Here is a 21,315-nt window from a genome sequence, read left to right as displayed (position 1 = left end):
CTCCCTGCCGCCAGATGGCAGATGGAAGGAGGGAGATCCCATGGGCTCGCTGGCGGCGGTTGAAAATGGGAAGTAGATGGACAGATCCGGCCCCTCAAACGCCCGCGGACGCCCCGGATGCGTCCGCTGGCAATGATCGGGCACGCCTCATATTTGCCACTCTGTATCCGCGTATCTCATATCCGGCGCCTTATATCCATACTATACATGCAACATTGATCTACTCTACGTGATCAAATGACGGACAACTAAAATCGACTGCAACGGAACACAAGATCGGCTGCAAACGGACATTGACAAACTTCGCCACATCCAAATCATCATAGTTCGTCATAGGACAAGTTCTTAACCTTCTACAACTAAAAACGATATAAACATTGAGGAGGGGGCGGAATCACCACTTCCTCGTCGGGCCTTTGCCCTTCCGGTCGCCGGCACAGCTATATGCGTCCGCGGCTTGGGGGGGGGGGGGGGTCTTGGTCGTCCGACGAGGAGGTGCACCTGTCGCCGTCGTCGGAGTCGGAGTCGGAGAGAACGACGAGCCCCTTCATCCGACGGACTGCCCTATCCTGCTCCCGCGTCAACCTGATGACCCGAGCCTTCTCCGTCGCTGCCTCCTTCGCCTCGCGCTCCGACTGCTCAATAGCAAGCCGGAGCAACTTGGCGTTCTTCTGTTGGAGGCAGCGAGCGTCCGTCTCGGCCGTCGTGAGGGGCCGGCGGTAGACCCATGCGAGGAGACATGCGTCCTCGTTGGGGTGCGCCTCCGTCCCGCGGCTGCTGTCGTCGGGGGAAGGAGACGGCGCAGGGGCGGTGCGGACTGCGCTCTCCTGGCGTCGCTGCGCGAGGGCCGGGAGGATCCAGTCCGGCATCCGCGCTGCACCAGCGTGGGAGCTGCGGCGACGCTCTAGATCCGAAGCTGCCGCAGTCTCCGCCTTGGACCGCTCAGCGCAATGCGAGGGCCATCTCCTCCTCGTAGTCGAGCTCGGAGCCGGAGTCGCTGCCGGAGCTGGACATCCTAGTGAATGGGATCGAAATCGAAGAGGGAGAGGAGAGGACGGAGCGAGAGAGTGAGCTAGGGTTCGGAGCGAGGCGCCCGGATTGGGGTTTTTTGCGGAACAGATGTGGGGCTGATGGTGGGCCATGCCAGTTAGGCGGACGCGCCCCGGCGTGCCCGAGCTATCCCACATCCGTCATATATTTGGGCTGGATACGAGGGGTGCCGGTCAGCCCGGGCGTTTGTTCATGGTTTGAGAAGTTCGATTAGGTCAAAATTGTTTGACCGGACAACCTGTCCGGCGTTTGAGACGGGTACGAGAAGCTCGATTGGAGATGCCACTAATTACAGCTTTGGTGGTTTGGTCTTCTGTTAGTACTACGATATCGGTTCAGGCCGGCACGTTGCCCGCCGGCCGTAGTACCGGTCAAAAGAAGGGGGCATGCAGCTGAGCTGATTCAGAACCACTTACCACGTCAACGAAATCAGCATTGGAATTCTTATTCGGCGGTGGATTCTTCTAAACTATACTACAGTAGTAATTTATCTGCAGCAACCGATGACTTGTTTATGAATTTAAATCGTGTTCAACACGGAGCGTGCGGGAACGCAATAATGCAATCGCTGTCATCTTGTACTATTTGTCAAACCTCTCTCACCGCAATTTCCTCTGCCTGCGGTCAGAGGCCCATAGCCAAGCCAGGGGCGGCAATGGAGAGCAACAGCAGCACCTGCGCCATCTGCAATGGCGACATGCGGCGTGGCGGCGGCGGCGGCAGCGGCTTCACGGCCGACTGCTCCCACCAGTTCCACTACCGTTGCGTCTCCGGGAGCCTCGCCAGCAGCCGCCAAGCCTGCCCGCTCTGCAGCGCGCGATGCCGCGACCTGCCGTCCTTCCGCTCCTCCAAGAGCTACACGCCGTCACAGCCGCCGCCCGCGTCGCGCGCGCCGGCACAGCCGTTCTTCCGCCCCATGGAGCCACGCGTCTTCGACGACGACGACCCGGTGCTCCGGGCGCCTCGGCCTCTCGGCGACCGGCAGTATGGTGCCGCGAGTGCGACGTCCAGCGGGTCATTGGCGGTGGCGCTCAGCACGCACTGCGAGTACTCGTCTCTGGCGCGGGACGCGCCCCACGAGAACTTCGCCGTGCTTGTGCATGCCAGGGCTCCGGGGACTGGTAGCGCGGCCACCGGAGGGGCGCCGTCGCGCGCGCGGGCGCCAATCGACCTGGTCACCGTGCTCGACGTGAGCGGCAGCATGGTGGGGAGCAAGCTGGCGCTGCTGAAGCAGGCCATGGGCTTCGTCGTCGACAGCCTCGGCCCTGCGGACCGCCTCTGCGTCGTGTCCTTCTCGTCCGGCGCCAACCGCTTGATGCGGCTCGCGCGCATGTCGGAGTCGGACGGCGGGAAGGACCTGGCGAAGCGCGCCGTGCAGTCCCTCGCGGCGGGCGGCGGCACCAACATCGGGGCCGCCCTCCGCAAGGCCGCCAAGGTGCTGGACGACCGCCTCCACAAGAACGCCGTCGCGAGCGTGATACTTCTGTCGGACGGGCAGGACACGTACACCGTGCCCAGGCGCGGCCGTGACGCCAACTACGACGCGCTCGTGCCGCCTTCCTTCATGTACACCGGAGCCGGCGACCGGTCCGCGCCTGTCCACACGTTTGGGTTCGGCACCGACCACGACGCGGCGGCGATGCACACCATCGCCGAGGCCACCGGCGGCACGTTCTCGTTCATCGAGAACGAGGCGGACATCCAGGACGCATTCGCTCAATGCATCGGGGGGCTCCTCTCCGTCGCCGTGCAGGAATTGCGCGTTGACATCGCGTGCCCGCAATCGGGGGTGCGCGTCCGGTCGGTCAACTCCGGCCGCTACAGGAGCCACATCAACGTTGACGGCCGCTCCGCCTCCATCGACGTCGGCGAGCTGTACGCCGACGAGGAGAGGCGCTTCTTGCTGCTCATGGACGTGCCGAGGGCCCGATCCACCACGGATGTCACCCACCTGATGCAAGTCAGCTGCGCTTACCGAGACATGGTGACTGGACGGCCAACGAACGTGGACGGCGAGGACGCGGTGGTGCTGAGGCCCTCGCGGGCGGTGAGCCTGGAGCGCTCCGCGGAGGTCGAGCGGGAGCGCGTCCGGTTGGCGGCGACGGAAGGCATCGCCGCGGCTCGTGCGGCGGCAGAGCGGGGCGCTCACGAGGAGGCGGCCGAGATACTCCAGAGCGGGCAGCGAGCCGTCGCGCGCTCGGCGGCGGCCCGAGCAGGGGACTCCATGTGCGTAGAGTTGTCCCGAGATCTGCAGGAGATGAGCACCCGCGTAGCGGACCGGCGGCGGTACGAGCTGTCCGGGCGCGCGTACATGCTGGCAGGGCTGAGCTCGCACGCGCAGCAGCGCGCGACGTCGCGGCAGATGTCAGGCGACAGCGGGACGACGCGCCGCACGGCAGAGGCGGCCCTTGGCACGACGGTAATATCTACGACGGGCGCCACGGCGTCCTACTCGTACGTGACGCCGGCGATGATGGACATGCTGGACCGATCGCGGAGATCGCGGGAAATGACGGCGCTGTCGCAGCAGAGGAGTAAGGAGCGGCGAAGGAGCGCACACTACTGAACCCACCGATGTAGAGGATCAGGATTGACCTTTGATCAGAGAGATATGGTTTTCAAGTTTGTATAATCTGTACTGAGCTTCTCTCTACAGTCCACAAACTTTGCTTGCATGTGATTCTTTTCGTCCACAAACTTAAAAAAATAATAGTATATATAATAATGAAGTATACAAATTTGACCCGATGGGGCGAAATATGCACTGGCAATCAGAGCATCGGCGATCTTTGATGGTTGGACTGATGACCGTGATGCTTGAGCGTTGTTCCCATTCCAGAGGTGTTGTTGCCAAGAATCTCTCTCATTGTCCTTTTCGATGCCAAGAAATGGTTGGTGCGGAGGTTCGTTGTTGTAGTTCGTCAACCGCTGTATTGATTTCTTTGGAGGGTTTTTTTTCGTGTAGGCAGAGCTTTGATCTTGTATAGTTTGCTCTTTAGTTTAATTTTTTGTGTGTGCGCATTTTTGATGGTTGGGCGAATCTTCGTCATGCAGAAGTTGGATACATGTTTATTGTGTTTATTATACCCTCTTAATTCTTGATTTTGATTTTGAGTCAATAAAATCTACTCATCGGCAGATTTGCTGCATGGTTGGGAACAAGTCAAACACCCTCCCCGTCTCCCTCCTCCCTTGCATTTCTCCCCTACTTTCACCCTCCTCGCGCTCTCACACCACCACTCCCCAAAAACCAAACGAAAACCAAGGATTTCTCTCCACGACCAGCGGACCGATTCAACTGGCCCAATCCCGACGAGACCTATGCAGAAAACACGGTGCTTGTGATGGAGCCGTGATCTGTTCTTGTTGGAGATATGGCGGTGGCATGGGAGCGCGCTTGGCGCGCGTTGGTTGCAAGGCTCTGCATCCGCTCACGGGCGCAACGTGCTGGTGGCACTACGGGGGCACTGTTGGAGGACGATGAGTCGCCGGATGCTCTGTCCCCTGCGCCGGTATCCATGCGGGCGGTGTCGAGGTCCGGGAGTCGGAGCTCAACGGTATGACCTTAATTCTTTTTTCCGTCAGAAGTATGCGATCTTCATAAGTGAATGGATTGGATAGGATCGCCTTGTTCTTGTTGTCGATAAAGATTAGATAGGATGTGAAATGTGCAGAACTTTTGAGATTTCAACTGGACATCGACGTGAGAGAAAGTTTCTGATCAAATGTGAGAAATCTCAGGAAAAATTTAGACGTTGGTCAGTATCGAGTCAGCTTTTATCCCACACATGAGAGGATCTGTATGCCTGTCTGCAATTTGGAATGCTTCTAATTCCATCTGTTTATACGCATTCATCATGAAAAATGTATATTGTGATAATTTCTTCACATCGTGTCGTGCATATAATACTTTTTGTCGCAAGCTGTCTATAATCCATATTTCAAGTATCAGTGCATCGCTTGATACATAGGGGGGGGTCATTCTCTTTTTCGGAAAAAAAAATCAAGCATTAGTGATGTACCTGTCAGAGAAAAGAAGTATCAGTGCTGTACCCATTCCAACCGAGTCCGGCTATCTAATTTGTGTGTTCTTAAAACCAAATATGCACACGTTGGAATTGGGCTGTTGAACCATACGACAGTAAATAATTTCGGTGTGATCTTGTTCATTTCAGGAGCTATGCGCGATTTGCCTGGGTGGCATGAGTCCGGGGCACGGCCATGCGTTGTTCACCGCCGAATGCTCCCACAAGTTCCACTTTCGATGCATCTCATCCAACGTGCAGCATGGCAACCGTGCCTGCCCCATATGCCGTGCCGTCTGGAAGCATCTACCTCACCCAGCCAAAGCGAATGCTACTCCACTGGATTGGCCCGATGATCAGCTTCCCATCTCCTGTGCGCCGGATTTGAGCATTTTCGGATCTAAGACTACAAGTGGAAGACGAGAGGAGGACGCAGTTGGGGCTTCTGGTGTTGAGATCGTGTCGTTCGCTGAATTCCCAGACATTCAGCGGAGCGTCACATCGGAGAAGTTTGACATCCTGAGAGCATTTTCGGATCCACCTGAAGGCTCCGCGTCCGCCGGCACCGTCTGCGAGCTCACACGCCGGGGTGGCGATCGACATTCTGGCGGTGCTCGACCTGAGCGGGAGCATGGCGGGCAATAAGCTCGCGCTCTTGACGCGCATCCTGAGCTTCGTGATCGAGAGCCTTGGCCCGAACGACCGGCTCTCTGTCATCGCCTTCCGACATTCGGCTTGGAGCCTCTTCCCGTTCCGGAAGATGACCGCGGCTGGGCGGCGGCATTCGTTGCAGGCCCTCGCCGACGGACTCCTCGTTGCCGCCGGCGTCTCGAATGTCGCCGAGGCTCTGCGGAAAGCCGCGAGGGTGATGGGGGACCGGCAGGCTAGGAACCCCGCATGCAGCGTCCTCCTTCTCTCCGACGGCCTAGGCGGCCGTGAAGCCGCGAGCGCGACGTGGCAATGCGGTCGGCCAGGCCTGAACTACGACGCGCTCGTCCCGCGCTCCATCTGCCCGGGCTCAGGCCACCACGTGCGGATCCACGCCTTCGGCTTGGGTGCGTACCAGGACTCCGCGGTGTTGCGCGGCGTCGCCGAGATGTCCGGCGGCACGTTCTCCTCCATCGACAGGCTGGGAGAGATCCCGGACGTGTTACGCCGGTACATCGCTGGCCTGCGCACTGTGGTGGCGCAGGAGACACGGCTGAGCTTCCAGTGCGCGGAGCAAGGCGTGCTGCTCACCTCGGTTGCGTCCGGCGGCTACGCGAGCACTGTGGACGGTGACAAGCATGGCGGGTTCGTCGCCGTCGGCGACCTTTACGCCGGAGAGGAGAGGGACATTCTGGTCACTCTACACGTCCCAACCACGCATGGAAAAGACTCTGCTCTGCTCGTGCCGAGCTGCACCTACCGGGTCGCAGTCACCATGAAGACTGTCTGCATAGAAGGTGACACGGTGATCGTCCGTCGCCCTCGACATACGGTGAACCCATCTCCTATGACAGTCGAGGTCAAGCGTGAGCGGCACCGCATCAGCGCCATGGAGGGCATGGCCATGTCTTGGGACGCCGCGGAGTTAGGCGACTTCGTGCACGCTGCAATGATCTTGGAAGGGCACCGTGTGGAGCTTGAGTCGTGGGCATCGCTGTCGGCGGATGCACGGACTCTGGCGCTGGTCGCTGAGCTGAGGGAGTTGCAGGACAGGCTGGGGACAAGGCAACGGTACAAGCGTTTCGGCCGCGCGTACATATTGGTCGCCCTGAATGCTCACTCATGGCGGTGCGCCACGGCAAGCGGCGGCGACTCGGGGGTTCTCGCCGGTCTCACCCACACCTACCAGGCGCCCTAGAGCGTGGCATATGTGTGTATCGTGTGTAGCGTGTGTACTCAGTCTGGCACGTAGAGCAGGCCGTTGGCGAGTGTGCTGGCCAAGTTTGCTACTCCTACATGCATGGCTGAGTTAGTTAGCTAGATGAGCTCTCCTAGGAGTGGATGAGTACGTGCGGTTAGTGGCCGGTTGTGAGGCCGGGTCCTGCTTAGGTGCATAGGTTAGTGGCCGGTGTGGCCTATGAGCTGTGCGCGTGCATCTACTATTTAAGTGATGTGCTTGTGCCTGTAGCCGTGAGGTAGTTGCGAGCTGGAATAAAGGGCGTTTGAGCGCCGGGGCGTTGGTCGCCACAAAATTCTTCAATGTGCCTTCGTCTACCTCCGTCCGTGAGTGAACTAGAGAGAGCTAGTCTAGGGCTGCGCCAACAATTGGTATCATGAGCTGGTTCATCTTGGGCGTCGTTCTTCTTGCCAGAGGCGTGCCGGCGGTGGCGGAGTTCGCCGGCGGCTGTGTGATGCTCCGGGGCGTATGTCGGTCTATGAAGGTGCGCGGCGCGGCGGCATGATGAGGAGGCCGCGGAGGACCTGCGTGGTGGCAGCTTCAACGACACACAGTGGCATGGAGGTGCTGTGCAGCGGTGCAGGGCAATAAGCCGTGGCGGCGAGCCGGGCGCGACCGGTGCGTGTTATGGGTGCGCACTGGATGCGCCGGGCGCGTCGGGACAGCGGGCGCATACGAGCGTGCGGTTGACGTTGGGAGGAGGCGTATGTCGCCGTTGTGCTCGAGTCCGTGCTCGAGTTCGGTTACATCCTTCCGGCGTTTGTCGCTGGCGGCTGCCATGGCGGACGCGGAGGCGGCGCGCGGTGAGCGTCTGGTGCGGTCGGGCTCGTCGGGCGCGTCGAGTGCGCGCGGGACGTGCGGGACACACTGGTGCGGTCGGGTGCGCGCGGGACGTGCGGGGCGCCGAGGGACGCCAGGCGTGTGTCGCCGGCGGAGAAGGAGCTCGGCGTGTGTCGTCGGAGTCGTGACGGAGCACGGTGCAACCGGCGTCAGTGCGCTAGGTCGGGTCCGCGTGCTGGGTCACGACGACAATGGGAGCAGCAGCGTCAACATCGGCGACAGTGAGCGTGCGACGGCCCTAGAAGCGAAGAGCGGCGCTGCGTCAGGCGTTCAAGGCGACGACGAAGACAAGGCGAGTCAAGATTAAAGGGGGAATGTTAGCACTAATCTTGGCATGGAGTGGTTAGTTGGCCGGTACCTGCGGACGTGCTGCAGCGAGTCATGCGGCTGGCGCGTGGGCAGCCGGGACGTGGGTGGTTTCATTGGCAGCCGTGTCCTGCGGCCGATTGGTGAGCACCAAGTCGTGCAGCCCTTAGTGGAGTCGTGGGCGTATGCATGGCTGTGTATAAATTGGGAGCTCGTAGAGAGCGGCCAGGATGAAGGAGCTAGAGAGAGATGTAGCCTCTCGGAGTGTATATGTGTGCTCGCTGTGGGGTTGTGTGTGTGGGGCAGAGTTCGAGCTCGCCGGAAATATAAGGGGTTGTTCGTGCGGCCGGAGGCGTTTGTGCGCCGGGAAACCTCGTGTCCTCTCTCTTGTTTCTTCCTTGCCTCCGGTGATCGCCGTGGTTCCGTGAGTAGGTAGACACCAACACCCTGCATGCTGGACATGCTGCATCGGTCACAGTTGCTCCTACCCGAGGCCGTCGAGGAGCTGACCCGCTCGCCGCCAGTGGCGCCATCCAGCATCCTCACCTTGTCGGCCGGTCAGAACGACCGGGGTTCTTCCGGTGGCAATCATGACGTCGCTTCCTCCATGACTCTGACTTGTTAACCAAGTCTCAGTCAAGTGACGTACCATGTAAGAGAGAAAAAAAACTATTTTTTCAGGGATTTTAATATAAGATGTCTTGGATACAGCATGGGCTAAGACTTAGCAAGACCGTAAAACTATAGCCCGTTGTAGCTTTCGCTATGTCTTCCAGACAAAGATCCCGTGACATGTTCATGGCATGTACATCGTAACATGGCTGTTGGATTGAAAATCAACAGCCCAAATCACATATTGTAGTAGAAAACAGTTGCGTACTGTTTGGCATCCTGTAGCACCGACTCTGTAGCATGGGCACTATTCATGTACTATAGCGCGGGTACTGTTTGCATTGATCTGCCCCTTTGATTCTCAATCGGATGGCCAAAAAAGAAGGGCATGTTACGATACTATTCATGGCATGTCACTGGATCTCAGTCCCTTTATGAGATGTCTATGCTTAACTAACTACTCCAACTAGGTTACTAGGTTGGTGTCAAGAAAGACAATGCAAGGACATCTCCAACGCCGACCCTCAGACCGTCCGATACGCTCGGACCAGGCAATCCGAACGTGTTCTGCCATCCAACGCGGGCCTATATTGGTTCGCCTGCCTGTTCGGACGTGTTTTTCCCCGCAAACCAGAGACAAAGTGAGGGGCTTTGTGTAGGATCAAAAGTAGGTCTAGAGGGGGGCGATTAGACTACTTGACCAAATAAAAATCTAGCCTTTTCCCAATTTTAGTTGCTGGCAGATTTTAGCAACTAGAACAAGTCAAGCAATCAACCTACACATGCAATTCTGAGAGTATAACAGCGGAAAGTAAAACATTGCATATGAAGGTAAAGGGAAGGGATTGGAGAGTGCAAACGCAATGAAGACACGAAGATTTTTGGCGTGGTTCCGATAGGTGGTGCTATCGTACGTCCACGTTGATGGAGACTTCAACCCACGAAAGGATAACGGTTGCGTGAGTCCACAGAGGGCTGCACTCACGAAGGGTCCACGAAGAAGCAACCTTGTCTATCCCACCATGGCCATCGCCCACGAAGGACTTGCCTCACTCGGGTAGATCTTCACGAAGTAGGCGATCTCCTTACCCTTACAAACTTCTTGGTTCAACTCCACAATCTGGTTATTCAATCCACTAGTGCAACTGAAGTGAAGGAATTACCTATTCTCAACCTCCACAAGAAAGAGCTCATAACCACTGCATGTGAACAGTTCTCCTCAACTGAAGGCTTGTCGGAGGCTCCCAAGCGACACCTAACTAATCTAGGAGACACCACTCTCCAAAAGGTAACATATGATGTGTTGATGATGAACTCCTTGCTCTTGTGCTTCAAATGATAGTCTCCCCAACACTCAACTCTCTCTCATAGATTTGGATATGGTGGAAAGATGATTTGAGTGGAAAGCAACTCGGGGAAGGCTAGAGATCAAGATTCTTGTGGTAAGATTGGTATATCTTGGTCTCAACACATGAGTAAGTGGTTCTCTCTCAGAAATGAGTAGTGAAAGTGTAGGCACGTTCTGATGGCTCTCTCTCAAATGAAGATGGGGGTGGAGGGGTATATATAGCCTCCATACATAATCCAACCGTTACACACATTTGACCCAACTTGGTCAGACCGAATAGAAGTACTCGGTGAGACCGATTTAGTTTAAAATGTGAACATTAGGAATCTCGGTGGGACCGATTGGAACAACTCGGTGTGACCGATGTGTGATGACCCACAAGTATAGGGGATCAATTGTAGCTCTTTTCGATAAGTAAGAGTGTCGAACCCAACGAGGAGCAGAAGGAAATGACAAGTGGTTTTCAGCAAGGTAATGTCTGCAAGTGCTGAAGTTGTAAGTAACAGAGTAGTTTGATAGCAAGATAATTTGTAACGAGCAAGTAATGATAGTAGTAACAAACGCGCAGCAAGGTAGCCCAATCCTTTTGAGTCAAAGGACAGGCCAAAACGGTCTCTTATAGTAAGCAAAGCGTTCTTGAGGGTACACGGGAATTTCATCTAGTCACTTTCATCATGTTGGTTTGGTTTGTGTTCGCTACTTTGATAATTTGATATGTGGGCGGATCGGTGCTTAGGTGTTGTTCTTACTTGAACAAACCTCCTACTTATGATTGACCCCCTCGCAAGCATCCGCAACTACGAGAAAAGTATTAAGAATAAATTCTAACCATAGCATTAAACTTTTGGATCCAATCGGTCCCTTACGGAATAGCGCATAAACTATGGTTTAAGCTTCTATCACTCTCGCAACCCATCGTATAATTACTACTCCACAATGCATTCCCTTAGGCCCAAATATGGTGAAGTGTCATGTAGTCGACGTTCACATGACACCACTAAGGGAATCACAACATACATACTATCAAAATATCGAACACATATCAAGTTCACATGATTACTTGCAACATGATTTCTCCCGTGACCTCAAGAACAAAAGTAACTACTCACAAGCGATAAACATGCTCAAGATCAGAGGGGTATTAAATAGCATAATGGATCTGAACATATAATCTTCCACCAAATAAACCATATAGTAATCAACACTACTAGTCACCCACAAGCACCAATCCGTAGTTCCGGTACAAAGATTGAACACAAGAGATGAACTAGGGTTTGAGAGGAGATGGTGCTGTTGAAGATGTTGATGGAGATTGCCCTCCCCAAGATGGGAGAGTTGTTGGTGATGATGATGACGATGATTTCCCTCTCCGGGAGGGAAGTTCCCCCGGCGGAATCGCTCCACCGGAGGGCAAAAGTGCTCCTGCCCAAGTTCCGCCTCAAGATGGCGGCGCTCCGTCCCGAAAGTCCTCTCCTTATTTTTTAGGTCAAAATGACTTATATACCAGAAGATGGGCACCGGAGGTGGGCCTGGGTGAGCACAACCCACCAGGGCGCGCCTGGGCTCCCTGGCGCGCCCAGGTGGGTTGTGCCCACCTGGTGGGCCCCCTCTGGTACTTATTGGCTCCAATATTCCTCAAACATTCTATAAAAAATCTCCGTAAAGTTTCAGCTTGTTTGGAGTTGTGCAGAATAGGTGGCCTGACGTAGCTTTTCCAGGTCCAGATTTCCAGCTGCCGGAATTCTCCCTGTTTGTGTGTACCTTGCATATTATGAGGGAAAAGGCATTAGAATTACTCCAAAAGCATTATTATGCATAGAAACATCATAAATAACAGTAGAAAAACATGCTGCAAAATGGACGTATCAATGTGCTAGGGCTTAGGGCAAACATCAACTCGGTGAAGCCGATTGCTTGAACTCGGTGAGACCGATTTCAGCAAAGAGCAAATAGAGAGTTGGTCAAGCAAACTCGGTGGGACCGGTCGCTCATTTCGGTGAGACCGAAATGTTGCGAAGGGAAACAGAGAGATTGCAGGGCCATCTAGGTAAGACCGAGATCCGTATCAGTGTGACCGAACTGTTAGGGTTTCTGGCAGTGGCTATGTCAACTGAACTCGGTGGCGCCGGATAGGATATTTCGGTGGGGCCGAGTTTGACTTTGAGTTTTGGACATATTTGGAAATGAGAAAGTGGTTGAGGGATTTGGAGCTATATCACTAAGCACTTTGAGCAAGTAGACCATAAAGCAACACCTCATCCCCTTTTAATAGTATTGGCTTTTCCTATGGACTCAATGTGATCTTGGATCACTAAAATGTAAATGAAGAGTCTTGAGCTTTTGCCAATATGTGTCATTAGCATTTTGAGGGGTCCACATCTTTAGTCCATTCCATGCCAATCATTGAACTTTCTAAAATAATCAACTTGAATGGATATTAGTTCAATGAGCTATATGTTGTTATGAATTACCAAAACCACCCGGGGATTAGTTGCACTTTCAACCCCCCCCCCCTTGGTAATTGATGACAACATATAGATCAAACCTTCGACAAATGATAATATGAATGAAATACATCGTCACTTTGAGAAGTATGTGATAAGCAAGAGCTCCTCCTAAATTTGTGCATTATTTAAAATTTGCTTTTGAATGCAAATGCACAATCGATTAGGATCGTGGATCACTCTTCCATGTCACATACATCTTGGTGGAGCGCTCAAAATGATAAGAATTGAATAACATGCACTTATCACCAAAGATACAAGTGATTGATTATACACAAATAATCATAGAAATAGACATGCAAGCACACATTAAGCATAGTATGATCAAACACATGATCACATAAGTATCTCACGAGCATAACACAAATAGTAGCATAGGAATCAAACAACCAAAGGACCAAAGTAGCCGGTAGCAAATAAAACCAACAAAAGAGACAACAGGCACTCTCTCTCTCTCGATGCCTATGATCTATACATTTTCTCCCCCTTTGGCAACAAGTTACCAAAATGCTTGAAAAAATATAGTGCTATACGACACTCTAGGCACGATCTCTGGGAGCTCCTGAAGGGGTCTTCTGGCTTGTTGCTCCGGTGTGCGTAGATGGCGCAGAGAGGAGTCCATCTGCAAATGCCTCTGCGGAAGTCTGTGGAGCTGGAGGAGTTGACACTGGAGGTACAACAGTGGCAGTGGCTGCAGGAGTTGAGAGTGTAGTCCTAGAATCTCTGGTAACTGACACAATTGATGATCTTTGTGCCCTTGGCACTCTCTGGAATGTGTCTGTGGTTGGTCTATCATCTCTATCATCAGCATCCTCTTGAAGCTTCTCCACAGTGGTTTGAATCTCAGTGGCCTTTACATCTAGATCATGAAGCTTAGTCTCAATGATCCTCTCAAGACTTTCCTTATTTTGAGTCAAGGTGGCCAAGCTCTTCTCAATACTCACGGTGGCCTCAAGAAGATAGCTGAGTTGATCTTGCTTGGTATTGAGATTTGTAACTGAAGCATCTGGGGCACTTGCTGTCTTTGCTGCTTTTGCAGCCATTGGTTTCTCTATCTTCTCCTCGGCATCTGCACAAGTAGGATGGGATGCAGCCATGACAACCTCGTTGGCTTCCAAATCTGGCCTCAGAGGAAGATGCTCTTTGTCCAGTAGATATGTCTGATACGTCTCCTTGTATCTATAATTTTTTATTGTTCCATGCCAATATTATACAACTTTCATATACTTTTGGCAACTTTTTATACAATTTTTGGGACTAACATATTGATCCAGTGCCTAGTGCCAGTTCCTGTTTGTTGCATATTTTTTGTTTCGCAGAAAATCCATATCACACGGAGTCCAAACGGAATAAAAACTGATGGAGTTTTTTTGGAATATATGTGATTTTTGGGAAGAAGAATCAACGCGAGATGATGCCCGAGGGGGGCACGAGGCAGGGGGCGCGCCCCTGACCCTCGTGGACACCCCGTAAGGCGGTTGGTGCCCTTCTTTCGCCGCAAGAAAGCCAATATCCGGATAAAAATCATGTCCAAATTTCAACCCAATCGGAGTTACGGATCTCCGGGAATATAAGAAACGGTGAAAGGCTAGAATCAGAGCGCAGAAACAGAGAGACAGATCCAATCTCGGAGGGGCTCTCGCCCCTCCCATGCCATGGAAGCCAAGGACCAGAGGGGAAACCCTTCTACCATCTAGGGGGAATGTCAAGGAAGAAGAAGAAGAAGGGGGGCTCTCTCCCCCTCTCTTTCGGTGGCGTCGGAACGCTGCCGGGGCCATCATCATCACCGCGATCTACACCAACACCTCTGTCATCTTCACCAACATCTCCATCACCTTCCCCATCTATCTACAGCGGTCCACTCTCCCGCAACCCGATGTACCCTCTACTTGAACATGGTGCTTTATGCTTCATATTATTATCCAATGATGTGTTACCATCCTATGATGTATGAGTAGATTTCGTTGTCCTATTGGTAATTGGTGAATTGCTATGATTGGTTTAATTTGCTTGTGGTTATGTTGCTGTCCTTTGGTGCCCATCATATGAGCGCGCGCGTGGATCATACCATAGGGTTAGTTGTATGTTGATAGGACTATGTATTGGAGGGCAAGAGTGACAGAAGCTTCAAGCTAGCATAGAAATTGATGCATACGGGATTGAAGGGGGACCAATATATCTTAATGCTATGGTTGGGTTTTACCTTAATGAACGTTAGTAGTTGCGGATGCTTGCTAATAGTTCCAATCATAAGTGCATAGAATTCCAAGTCAGGGATGACATGCTAGCAGTGGCCTCTCCCACATAAAACTTGCTATCGGTCTAGTAAAGTAGTCAATTGCTTAGGGACAATTTCGCAACTCCTACCACCACTTTTCTGCACTCGCTATACTAACTTTATTGTGTCTTTATCTAAACAGCCCCTAGTTTTTATTTACGTGCTCTTTATATTCTTGCAAACCTATCCCGTTACACCTACAAAGTACTTCTAATTTCATACTTGTTCTAGGTAAAGCGAACGTTAAGCGTGCGTAGAGTTGTATCGGTGGTCGATAGAACTTGAGGGAATATTTGTTCTACCTTTAGCTCCTCGTTGGGTTCGACACTCTTACTTATCGAAAGAGGCTACAATTGATCCCCTATACTTGTGGGTTATCAAGACCTTTTTCTGGTGCCGTTGCCGGGGAGTTATAGCGTGTGGTGAATATTCTCGTATGTGCTTGTTTGCTTGATCACTAAGTAGTTCTCTATCTTTAGTTATGGATATGGAACACGAAATACCAAAAAAAATAGGTGTACTTGCTACTCATGGAGATGGGGAACCTCCTAAAACCCTCGATGCTCATTATGTGAAAGATATTATGCACTACTTTAATAATCCTGAGAAAACCCCATTCAATTATATAATGGGAGACACGCTGGATCAACGTGAATACTTTAGGGATTATCGCTTGACTAAAAAAGGGAAACTATTATGGGATCAAATTCATATGTTGCATTGGATGCTCGACAACTATGCTTGAGATATGATTATACTTGTTGCTCTAGGATGAAGGCTCCACACCTTCCCTTTTCATGCAAATTTAATGATGATAAAACCTTGGCTTTACGCTAATGGTAAATATGATTACTATGATGTGGAACAAATAGAAGAATTCGTTGCTTTTATGGGCGCTTATGAAATTGAGTCTTTGTTTAAAGAGTGTGAAAATCTTTATGATGTTGTTTACAGACCTGGAAATTTTGCTATACTTAAATATTGCTATGAGAATTATGAATTCAATTCCGATATTGATGATTTTATTGAGAGAGTCTCCGCTGTCCAAGAAGAGACTAATATTTTGTAGGAGTTTATGGAAGAAGAAATTGATGAAACTATGAGCTCATTGGATGAAAAAGATGACGAGGAGAGCGAAGAACAAAAGGAGGAAGATCGGATTGATCACCCGTGCCCACCTTTTAATGAGAGTAACTCTTCAATTCATACATTATTTAATTTCCCTTCGTGCTTACCGAAGGATGAATGCTATGATGATTGTTATGATCCCGTTGATTCTTTTGAAATATCCCTTTTTGATGATGCTTGCTATGCTTGTGGCCAAGATGCCAATATGAATTATTCTTATGGAGATGAACTTGCTATAGTTCCTTATGTTAAACATGAAATTATTGCTATTGCACCCACGCATGATAGTCCTATTATCTTTTTGAATTCTCCCGGCTACACTATATCGGAGAAGTTTGCCCTTATTAAGGATTATATTGATGGGCTGCGTTTTACTACTACACATGATGATTTTGATAGATATAATATTCATGTGCTTGCTGCTCCTATTTGCAATTATTATGAGAGAGGAACTACATCTCCGCCTCTCCATGTTTCCAACACGATAGAATTGCAAGAAACTGTTTATACTATGCATTGGCCTTTACTATATGTGCATGAATTGTTCTTTTATGACATGCCGATGCATAGGAAGAGAGTTAGACTTCATCATTACATGATATATGTTACTTTTTGCTCACTACTAAATTACAAATCATTGTTAATTAAAATTGGCTTTGATATACCTTGGGGTCCGGGTGGATCCATTACTTGAGCACTATATGCCTAGCTTAATGGCTTTAAAGAAAGCGCTGCCAGGGAGACAACCCGGAAGTTTTAGAGAGTCATTTATTTCTGTTGTGTGATTTTATAAAGTTTAAAAACAAAAATAATGTGCCAAGGTTTGCCTTTAGGATGCTTACATTGCTTGTTGGTTTGTGCGGTGCAAAACAGAAACTTTGGCTGTAGTGCGCGATTTTACATTTTTTACTGGAACGCCAAACGGTTATGAAACTTTTTGCAATGTTTTTCTATACAAATTGTTTATTTTTCCTAATTTTTTCAGAAGTTTTGGAATACCAGAAGTATGGTGAATGTTCAGATTACTACAGACTGTCCTGTTTAAGACAGATTCTGTTTTTGATGCATAGTTTGCTTGTTTTGATGAAACTATCAATTTCTATCAGTGGATTAAGCCATGGAAAAGTTATATTGCAGTAGCTACAATGCAAAAACAAAATATGAATTGGTTTACAACAGTACTTAGAGTAGTGATATGCTTTATTATACTAACGGATCTTACCGAGCTTTCTGTTGAGTTTTGTGTGGATGAAGTGATCAAAGATCGAGGAGGTCTCGATATGAGGAGAAGGAGGAGAGGCAAGAGCTCAATCTTGGGGATGCCCAAGGCACACCAAGTAAATATTTAAGGAGACTCAAGCGTCTAAGCTTGGGGATGCCCCGGAAGGCATCCCATCTTTCTTCAACAACTATCGGTATGTTTTCGGATTCGTTTCGTTCATGCGATATGTGCAAATCTTGGAGTGTCTTTTGCATTTAGTTTTCACTTTTATTTTAAGAACCATGCTGGTATGATATAGTCCATGGTTGATTTATAGAATGTTCATTGCACTTCACTTAAATCTTTTGAGTATGGCTTTATAGAATGCTTCATGTGCGTCACTTATATCATTTGAAGTTTGGATTGCCTGTTTCTTTTCACATAGAAAACCGCCATTTGTAGAATGCTCTTTTGCTTCACTTATATTTTATAGAGCGTGGGCATATCTTTTGTAGAAAGAATTAAACTCTCTTGCTTCACTTATATCTATTTATTGAGATGACAGGAATTGGTCATTCACATGGTTAGTCATAAAATCCTACATAAAACTTGTAGATCACTGAATATGATATGTTTGATTCCTTGCAATAGTTTTGCGATATAAAGATGGTGATATTAGAGTCATGCTAGTGGGTAGTTGTGGATGTAGAAATACTTGTGTTGAAGTTTGTGATTCCTGTAGCATGCACGTATGGTGAACCGTTATGTAACGAAGTTGGAGCATGAGGTATTTATTGATTGTCTACCTTATGAGTAGCGGTCGGGGATGAGCGATGGTCTTTTCCTACCAATCTATCCCCCTAGGAGCATGCGCGTAGTACCTTGTTTTGATGATTAATAGATTTTTGCAATAAGTATGTGAGTTCTTTATGACTAATGTTGAGTCCATGGATTATACGCACTCTCACCCTTTCATCATTGCTAGCCTCTTCGGTACCGTGCATTGCCCTTTCTCACCTCGAGAGTTGGTGCAAACTTCACCGGTGCATCCAAACCCCGTGATACGATACGCTCTATCACACATAAGCCTCCTTATATCTTCCTCAAAACAGCCACCATACCTACCTATTATGGCATTTTCATAGCCATTCCGAGATATATTGCCATGCAACTTCCATCATCTTCATATACATGACTTGAGCATTCATTGTCATATTGCTTTGCATGATCGTAAGATAGCTAGCATGGTGTTTTCATGGCTTGTCCGTTTTTTGATGTCATTGCTACGCTAGATCATTGCACATCCCGGTACACCGCCGGAGGCATTCATATAGAGTCATACTTTGTTCTAGTATCGAGTTGTAATATTGAGTTGTAAGTAAATAAAAGTGTGATGATCATCATTATTAGAGCATTGCCCCAGCGAGGAAAGTATGATGGATACTATGATTCCCCCACAAGTCGGGATGAGACTCCGGACTTTAAAAAAATTAAAAGAGGCCAAAGAAGCCCAAATAAAAAAAGAGGCCAAAGAAGCCCACCAAAGAAACAAAAAAAACAAAAAAATGAGAGAAAAAGAGAGAAGGGGCAATGCTACTATCCTTTTACCACACTTGTGCTTCAAAGTAGCACCATGTTCTTCATATAGAGAGTCTCTTGAGTTATCACTTTCATATACTAGTTGGAATTTTCATTATAGAACTTGGCTTGTATATTCCGATGATGGGCTTCCTCAAATGCCCGAGGTCTTCATGAGCAAGCAAGTTGGATGCACATCCACTTAGTTTCCAGTTTGAGCTTTCATACACTTATAGCTCTTAGTGCATCCCTTGCATGGCAATCCCTACTCCTCGCATTGACATCAATTGATGGGCATCTCCATAGTCCGTTGATTAGCTGCGTCGATGTGAGACTTTCTCCCTTTTTTGTCTTCTCCACACAACCTCCACCATCATATTCTATTCCACCTATAGTGCTATCTCCATGGCTCACGCTCATGTATTGCGTGAAAGTTGAAAAGGTTTGAGAACGTCAAAAGTATGAAACAATTGCTTGGCTTGTCATCGGGGTTGTGCATGATTTGAATATTTTGTGTGGGGAAGATGGAGCATAGCCAGACCATATGATTTTGTAGGGATACCTTCTTTAGCCATGTTATTTTGAAAAGACATGATTGCTTTATTAGTATGCTTGAAGTATTATTGTCTTAATGTCAAATGATAGACTATTGCTTTGAATCACTTGTGTCTTAATATTCATGCCATGATTATATTACATGATCAAGATTATGCTAGGTAGCATTCCACATCAAAAATTATCTTCTTTATCATTTACCTACTCGAGGACGAGCAGGAATTAAGCTTGGGGATGCTGATACGTCTCCGTCGTATGTATAATTTTTTATTGTTCCATGTCAATATTATACAACTTTAATATACTTTTGGCAACTTTTTATACTATTTTTGGGACTAACATATTGATCCAGTGCCCAGTGCCAGTTCCTGTTTATTGCATGTTTTTTGTTTCGCTGAAAATCCATATCAAACGGAGTCCAAACGGGATAAAAACTGACGGAGATTTTTTTGGAATATATGTGATTTTTGGGAAGAAGAATAAATGCGAGACGATGCCCAAGGGGGCCAGAGGCAGGGGGCGTGCCCCAGGGGGTGGGCACGCCCCTGACCCTCATGGCCACCCCGTAAGGCGGTTGGTGCCCTTCTTTCGCTGCAAAAAAAGCCAATATCCAGATAAAAATCGTGTCCAAATTTCAACCCAATCGGAGTTACGGATCTTCGGGAATATAAGAAACGGTGAAAGGCCAGAATCAGAGCGCAAAAACAGAGAGAGACAGAGAGACAGATCCAATCTCGGAGGGGCTCTCGCCCCTCCCATGCCATGGAAGCCAAGGACCAGAGGGGAAACCCTTCTCCCATCTAGGGGGAAGGTCAAGGAAGAAGAAGAAGAAGAAGAAGAAGGGGGGCTCTCCCCCCTCTCTTCCGATGGCGCCGGAACGCCGCCGGGGCCATCATCATCACCGCGATCTACACCAACACCTCCGTCATCTTCACCAACATCTCCATCACCTTCCCCCATCTATCTACAGCGGTCCACTCTCCCGCAACCTGCTGTACCCTCTACTTGAACATGGTGCTTTATGCTTCATATTATTATCCAATGATGTGTTGCCATCCTAGGATGTATGAGTAGATTTTCGTTGTCCTATCGGTAATTAGTGAATTGCTATGATTGGTTCAATTTTCTTGTGGTTACGTTGTTGTCCTTTGGTTCCCATCATATGAGCGCGCGCGTGGATCACACCATAGGGTTAGTTGTATGTTGATAGGACTATGTATTGGAGGGCAAGAGTGACAGAAGCTTCAAGCTAGCATAGAAATTGATGCATACGGGATTGAAGGGGGACCAATATATCTTAATGCTATGGTTGGGTTTTACCTTAATGAACGTTAGTAGTTGCGGATGCTTGCTAATAGTTCCAATCATAAGTGCATAGAATTCCAAGTCAGGGATGACATGCTAGCAGTGGCCTTTCCCACATAAAACTTGCTATCGGTCTAGTAAAGTAGTCAATTGCTTAGGGACAATTTCGCAACTCCTACCACCACTTTTCCACACTCTCTATACTAACTTTATTGCGTCTTTATCTAAACAGCCCCTAGTTTTTATTTACGTGCTCTTTATATTCTTGCAACCTATCCCGTTACACCTACAAAGTACTTCTAGTTTCATACTTGTTCTAGGTAAAGCGAACGTTAAGCGTGCGTAGAGTTGTATCGGTGGTCGATAGAACTTGAGGGAATATTTGTTCTACCTTTAGCTCCTCGTTGGGTTCGACACTCTTACTTATCGAAAGAGGCTACAATTGATCCCCTATACTTGTGGGTTATCAATGTCCCAGTTCCCATCTTGGAGTTGATCAAGGTCTGAATGTGAGGGGCATATCCACAAGATCTCTTCTGGTCCACAGGTGTTCTCTTTACAGTCTCTACTATCAAGCTCATTACCTTGAACTTCTGTGGCACATCAAATAAGTGAAGCAAGTTGATGGAATATCCACGAATCATTCTATGATCTCCTGACTTGGGCAACAGAGTGTGCCTCAATATGGTGTTCATTGTGG

General features: G+C 49.4%; 1 protein-coding gene across 1 annotated transcript; it reads left to right on the top strand.

The window, feature by feature from the left end:
* The first annotated feature begins 1,419 nt into the window (after positions 1-1,419).
* On the top strand, positions 1,420-5,659 carry LOC123180977 (E3 ubiquitin-protein ligase WAV3-like). The gene is made up of 2 exons (XM_044593179.1): positions 1,420-4,607; positions 5,226-5,659. The coding sequence occupies exon 1, from the start codon at positions 1,565-1,567 to the stop codon at positions 3,614-3,616; it is 2,052 nt and encodes a 683-aa protein (XP_044449114.1). The 5' UTR covers positions 1,420-1,564; the 3' UTR covers positions 3,617-4,607; positions 5,226-5,659.
* Positions 5,660-21,315: the final 15,656 nt, after the last annotated feature.

This window comes from Triticum aestivum, chromosome 1D (assembly GCF_018294505.1).
Source record: "Triticum aestivum cultivar Chinese Spring chromosome 1D, IWGSC CS RefSeq v2.1, whole genome shotgun sequence".
In the NCBI taxonomy this organism is placed as follows: domain Eukaryota; kingdom Viridiplantae; phylum Streptophyta; class Magnoliopsida; order Poales; family Poaceae; genus Triticum; species Triticum aestivum.
This window is presented reverse-complemented; position numbering and strand designations above follow the sequence as displayed.

Coding starts and splice junctions, on each gene's coding strand:
- LOC123180977 (XM_044593179.1), top strand. CDS start 1,565: ATGAATTTAAATCGTGTTCAACACGGAGCGTGCGGGAACGCAATAATG.